The sequence below is a fragment of the Eurypyga helias genome, unplaced genomic scaffold (assembly GCF_000690775.1).
Source record: "Eurypyga helias isolate BGI_N326 unplaced genomic scaffold, ASM69077v1 scaffold34084, whole genome shotgun sequence".
In the NCBI taxonomy this organism is placed as follows: domain Eukaryota; kingdom Metazoa; phylum Chordata; class Aves; order Eurypygiformes; family Eurypygidae; genus Eurypyga; species Eurypyga helias.
Window position 1 is genome coordinate 56,888 of NW_010246204.1, and position 6,868 is coordinate 63,755.

The 6,868-nt window shown below is 42.1% G+C and overlaps 1 protein-coding gene across 1 annotated transcript in view; it reads right to left on the reverse strand.

The window, feature by feature from the left end:
- MYH10 (myosin, heavy chain 10, non-muscle) overlaps positions 1-5,888 on the reverse strand; it is a gene marked incomplete at its 5' end in the record, with an annotated part of 62,495 nt that extends 56,607 nt beyond the window's left edge. The window contains one exon of the mRNA XM_010150324.1: positions 5,861-5,888. Within this exon, the coding sequence (XP_010148626.1) occupies positions 5,861-5,888 (28 nt within the window). The remainder of the gene's footprint in view (positions 1-5,860) is intronic.
- Positions 5,889-6,868: the final 980 nt, after the last annotated feature.

The following is a 6,868-nucleotide window of genomic DNA, read 5'->3' on the forward strand; positions in this document are numbered from 1 at the left end:
ATGTATTTTCCCTTCCTTCCAGCAAACTAGGAGTTTACAGACAGAAGTTCCTAGACCAATTATCATTTGCACTCCAACCAAGGGGGAATGATTAGCTGGAAGTTAGCTAAGACTAACTTCCCAGAGAATTGCTGGTTTTGGGAGTTGCTTGTTTGCTTTTTATTTGAAAGCCTAGTGATCTAAAATACAAAGCAAAAGGCAGCTCTGGCAACCTTACTGACAGTTTGTTAGTGGTTACCATCCTAAAATTAAATCATCCAGCTTCAAAGCTACAAAGAAATTAGCACCACTATTGTTTGTCCAGCTCCTCCCATCTCATCAGTAACCATAATCTGGCTTTCAGGGATATATGATAAATTGTCCAACGTGTTCAGGAACAGCTGGTGTACATACCTGTACACATATTTGGGTTTTTCAGACACCGAAAGGCCAGAGGGCACATAAGAAATTACACCACTGCTACCTGAGAAAGTCAGGGTTATACCATGGAGCAGACAAGAGTCCTCCTAGACATGGGAAAATGACCTCGGGTTCACTCCAAGAAAAACCTTTCTACAGTAAGTAATTTCATCAAAAAGTTACTCCTACAAACTGTCCCTGGGGCTCAAGTACTAACCAATTTGTACGAACAGACATGTCTGGGGGACACAGTAGGGAGCCCAGTGAAACAAAAGAGGCCAGAAGAAAGGAAGTCAGCACACAAGTAACCATAAGATTATGTCCCACTAACTCAGAATAGAGCCCTGTAGACTAGTCTCTGCAGCAATGCAATTGTCCATATTCAGTTCCTTAAAAGATGGCATGTGGAAAGGGAAGAAAACAGAAGGTAACAGAAGAAAGGAAGAAGGCACACTATTTTATGCCCAGAGACAAGTCTTATTCCTACAGCAAGAGCAGGAAGTCATCTATGCAAAAAAGTCTGGATTGGAAAACTGAATGACAGTCACATTAGCTGGCAATCCAAGCAATACCCTCCTGAAGAACCAGCTTCCATATCAGGTGAAGGACAAGAGGTTCTGTTGAGACAAGCACCCAGAGACACAACAGTGGTTTGGGTTTTTCCCTTCCTGGTATTAAGTTTGACTTTGAGAAAAATATTACTAACTTTAAGATCACCTGTTTATGCAAACTCAACTTCATGGCATATCAGACCCCAAACTCTCATCGAACATCAGCAAGAGATGAAGGTGAGACAGGAAACCTCCAGGTAATCCCACTACCTTCAAAATAATGAGATGTGCTGAGAGCCATCCAGCAGGCCAACCCCCTTGACATGGTGCATTAGAATGCCCATAACTGCAGCATTTCAATGGAATACAGGTTATTCTTCAGCACAATTCTCTCTGAGGGAAGCAAATGAAGATAACTCTCAGCAAACTGTATTCCTCAACAAGTTCTACCTGCATGCACCTTCTCCCAACAGGTATACTGCCTGCACGCTTTCCTGTCACGCAAGCCATGACTCCTCTCTACCAAATGCTGAGCCAGCCTGGATCAATAGGTACTGGTACTCCCAAAGCAAAGTGTGCACAGATCTCCAAATGCCTACATAATATCATAAGAAATTCTTTAATTCAGCTACAAAAGTAGATTTTCTACATAGTAAACCATTAAATAACACCCTTGAAGTTTCATGACATGTCTGGACAGACCTAGCTACTCTCTAGAACAGTGACTGCATGAAGGTAATTGCAGTCCTTTCAGGGGAAACAGATCAGTATTTCCTAGAGAGCTAGATAGGTGAAGACAAGGAAACAGCCTCAACCCTGGACTTAATTTGCACATCTTCATGCCTAGGATTAAAAGAAAAATACCTGTGTACTAGATATAAATCAGGATCCAGTTATCAATTGAGTACAGAAGAATTGAAAGCTTAAGGTCACCTTGCAGGTGAGGCAATAAAACTGAATTTTAAGGTTTTCCAACGTAAGTGCGAACAGATCGGGTATTCACTAAACAAACTAGAACTAAACAAAGGAAAGCATCTGGAAAAAGTGCAGAGACAGTCTTTGAAGAGGAAGAACTGAACCCAAACCAAGGCTTGAAACAGCACCAAACTTACACCTAAGAATGCCCTTGAGAGCAATGCTCCTGGCTGTCAAGAAGAAAAGGGGCCTGGATCCAGAGGGTGGTAAGGTGTCATTCAAATATTATTATTTGAGAGCTGGTCTGGCTCCCTACTCCAAAGGTCACAGAAGGTAAAAACCCAGGAAACTTGATCAGCTAGAGGCAGGGAGAGATCAGTGGAGATGCTAACCAGATGGACCTTCACCAAGCAATGTGAGAGACTTCTCGCCAGGATGTACATAAAGACAATTACAGTCAAGGCAGCTGGAGACAGGAGAATGATCGGCACACCACAACTGTCTGCTCACCTAAGTGTGCAAGTCAAGGGATGTTTTCTTTCTCACTAACTAGCTTGAACCACCCCTACTGAAGGGCAGGAAAAGTATTCTGAGGACTTTCAGCTCTACTGAAGACCAGGGTCAATCAGGTGATCCAGGTCCTGAGACAAGAAGTTTGGAATGAGATGTCTCAAGCCTTCTATTAACCACCAGAAGAGCTTCTGAAAAAACCTCCGGTATACATAAGACACACTCCTTCCACCATATTTATTCCTGCCTCAGTCTAAGACCTGTCAAACCAGTAGCAGGGGAAGGAAACACAGTTTACTTCTTCATCACAGAATCAGCAATGCAATACAAGTCCTGGACACCAGCGCCCTCTTGATCAAAACAAGAGACCTCCCTTTGCTACACAAGGGAGTTTGCCATAGCCTTGTCCCATTCATGAAGAGGATTTAACATCCCAGCCAGCCAGATGTAAAGTACTGAGTTTACAGTGCAAACCTGACAAAAGAATACAACTCTCCCATGAAGCCCCTGGGGGAAACTGTGTTCAGGACAGGCCACAGGAGGCAGCTGTCTTTACAGGCTATTTGTTCAGAAGATACATGCAGAGGAATACAAATTGGTTTGATGGTGGCTCTCTTGGAATTGGACACAGAGCTGAAAAGCAGCTTAAGACAAACCTATCTGAAAAGTGTTTATTAACCTAACAGCAGTCTGGTAACCCCTACTATCCTTTTTTATAGTCAGCATAAAGCAGCTGAAGACAAACCTATCTGAAAAGAAAAGTGTTTATTAACCTAACAGCAGTCTGGTAACCCCTACTATCCTTTTTTTATAGTCAGCATCTAAATGGGGCTGATGGTTAGACAGCGTTAGCAAGGTCTGCTGAGCAACAGTGGAACTCTGGTGTTCAACTTTAAGATGATAGAAAACCCTTGGATCCTAGCATCTATCACAACATCTGTCTTCATATTCTCAAAGGGTAAGACCTAGACTGGATGTTCTTTGGTCCTATACATCCAGTCTGAACATGAAGTGCCTGGCCCTTCATAATTCTGAGGCCACAGATCTGTCTACATTACTAAGGAAATGCTAATTTCCTTGTAAACCATGTTCAGTGACATTGATATTGTAACCTTGTTTTTCCTTCATGCTGCTGTGTAAGCACTTCAGTAAAAAACGCAAGTTAAAGCAACACAAGAGCCAGCAGAGCCTGGAATCTTACTCAAAACTCAGCTTTATTAAGACTCTGCCACACTTCTGTCAAGTGTAGCCTTTCACACTGGTACAAACAAGACACCGGATTAAAGGCAGCAAAACTTGTCCAGTATCACAGTACTGATAGTTTCAGTACTCAGTTTTGTGATACGATTCTAGGACAGTGTTGAAATCCTTCGGAGATGTATTGTTCACTGCTTCTTAGCACCAGCTTCTGAAGTTTTACATGGAGCAGTAGATTTGTCACCAAACATTAACAAGAGAACAGATGTCCTCATGGCCATCTCTGTGGGTCTAATATTAGGACTGCACTTAAGGCAGCCTCCAGCAGCTCCAGACCTCAGTGCTGGATATGGTCACACTCCCGTGAGGTCTGACTGTAAGGACACACATCCATCCCCCACCCCTCAGCATCTGCAAGCAAGCTTCTCCCTACAGACAGATGTACAGCAAGCAGCTTATCAACTGCCTAGCCAAGATGCGGAACCTATCACAAGATCCAGATTTTTTGTGCTCAGGTGTGCTGTACTGGATATAAACCAGGGTTCAATTGTCTATTCAGTACAGAAGCAGCAAATTATTACAGTAACCTGTAGGCAAGAAAGTTTAAAAGGCTTTCCCATTTGCAAATGAACTGATCAAACCATCAATAAAACCTGTAGCACTGCCATTCCAATCTCTGTGGTCTTGGCTGACCACGTAAAGGAGTGCAAAGCTTATGCGTAGGCACAAAACATAAATCTACTTCAAAAAAATTCACCTGGGGCAAGCACATACTGCCAAAGCATCCACAAACACACAAGAACAAAGCAATTTTTTTTCCACTCTGAGATCCCATCCCTGCTTTGAGGGCTGTTTTGTACATTGCACATGAAGTAGTCATCACATGAAAACAGAAGTCTTACTAAGATCAGAACCACAGACCTAGACGAGCGTGTATTAATTGGACCAGCTTTTATCTTAGCTACAGAACTGTATTTGCTTCTGTGTACCTAGGCCCCATGAATTGTGTATTCATAGTATCCATGGTTCCAAAGAGCATGGCTGCAAAGGATCCACCTTCATAGAGTCTGATAGTTAAGACACTTTTATAGGAAGCAGGAGATGAAGATTTGAATCCCTTCAAGCCAAAAGGAAACTGAACCCAGGTCTCTTTCCAGCAATTAATCTAACCATCAAGCTATTTCAGGAAGCAGGCATCCTCACAAACTATGGCCTCAACGCAGCTGGTATGCACTGGCACACAGTATGGTCAACTGACCACATACCCAAGCGTGAGGCATGCAAGCTACCGTATCTTCCCTTTCTCCCTCAGATAACTGAATAGGTTATGTTATACCCAAGACTGCTAACTGCAGTGCTTCAGAACAGAGCCAAGGTGTGGTTTCACATCACAGATGAACCATCCTAACCCCCAGCTTGCTACCAACAGTGACAGTCTCCCTCCTGCATGTTCATACCTCCTGCTTTGGGCTAGTACTCCTCTGAGCCTGCAGAGTGCGGACCCAGAGAACTAAACTGCTGAGAAACATCATTCTGTGGCAAGGCTGGTTTTCTGTCAGCTTTGCTCCCTGAACCAATTTATCATGTTGGCTGCCTACCCCCAGTACCAGCACAAGAGGCTGCAGAAACACATGGGCTATGTGGGAGAGAAAAGGAAATTGGATCACCCCTTTTAACAGCAGCCCAAAGACAGATCAGCTCGGTAGTGTCACAAGCCTGACAGCACATTCGCACTCTTGAGACTACCCCACCATTGCGTTTCCAGATCGTGGAGGAATCTCTACCTTAAGCTGAGGTTTGGTCCTGGGTGAGGCAAATCAGGTGCACACAGAGAAAGCAGAAGGAAACCTTAGCGTCAACTTCTTCAGAGTTCCCCCATTTGAAGGGGAACCAAAGCTAAGCTGTTGCACAGCAGGGTTTCTAGACCTACTTTGGATTCATGTCTGCTTCGGGCACTACACACTATGCAGTTACAGCACAGCATTTCAGACAGAGGTACACTTTTTAAGGCTTCTTGTTTCTGCTTCAGATCTCTTGATGGACATTTTTCAACTACATTTCTTAAACGGCACATGCCTATGAAGCTTTCAATAAGGTGAGTTACAGTATTAAAAGAATATACCCTACATTAGATATCACTCCATGCTACATCTTTAACGATTAGTCAAGATTAAAGGCCAAAAAGATTAAACTGCCTGTCAAGATTAAAGGCCAAATATTGACTACAGCTGTATCAAAGATCCTTTTTACAATACAGATTTCCAAAAATGCCAAAAGTGTTCACTTACGTGCAGAGAATTGATTGGTCCTCACGGTCTGCAAAACAAGAATAAACATGGTTATAGTGTTTTGTTTATACTGTCCTGTAATTTGCAGAAAAGAAGGCTTTTTAAATGAATATAAAAAAATTCAGTTTTTCAGCTTTGCAATTCTAAGGACACTCTCAAGCAATTTTAATAACAACCCCTTAAATGTTTCAGTTCACACCCCCTCAAACAACAGCTTAGACATTCCTAAAAGTTCCACCATTTCATATAAAGCCAAAAATTTAACCATCATTCACAGTAATCTTTTTAGCCATATTTTAAGACAAAGCTGTCCCAAATGTTTTATTCTGATTCATCTGGGAAAGGCTACATACAAATTCATTAAAGTCTAAATTATTTAGCAAGAAAAAGACCACAGAGTTTCAAGTACAACACTACTGACCAGACACTTGGAAATAGCACTAACATCCCGAGCAAACAAGAGCTTTACTCTACAGCTGGGGGATTTTTTGGTGGTGGGGTGCGTTGTTTTTTTTTTTGTTTGTTGGTTGTTTTTTTTTAACTGAACGTGCAAGCCTTAAGTGCTTCCATAATTTATCTTATTCATTAAAGACTTGTCAAAAGAACATCCAGGGAGATACTAAACAGAGCCAAGCTCCACAATATGGTGCAGCTCAGCACTTTTGTGACACCCACTGCCACACTCATGACCTTTGAAAAGAATGCCTGAAGGTCAGTTATGCTCTGCAAGAGGTATTTCATAATTATAGGGTCTTTACAGAATGTATTTCAACATCATACACTATATTAAAAATTATATCATCAAAACCCATTAAAATATACCTGCAAAAGAAGTAAAACATTTCAGTTAAAGGTGTTCTCCACCCCCTGTTTCAGCCAGCGTTTTCAGTGAGTGCAACATCTTTTTCATAAATCTGCATTACAAAGATCTTGCTTTTACACTTTTGCTATTTGTCACTAGCTCCAAAAGAACATAATCTCCTTCTGCAAGCTCAGAACTTCAAACAG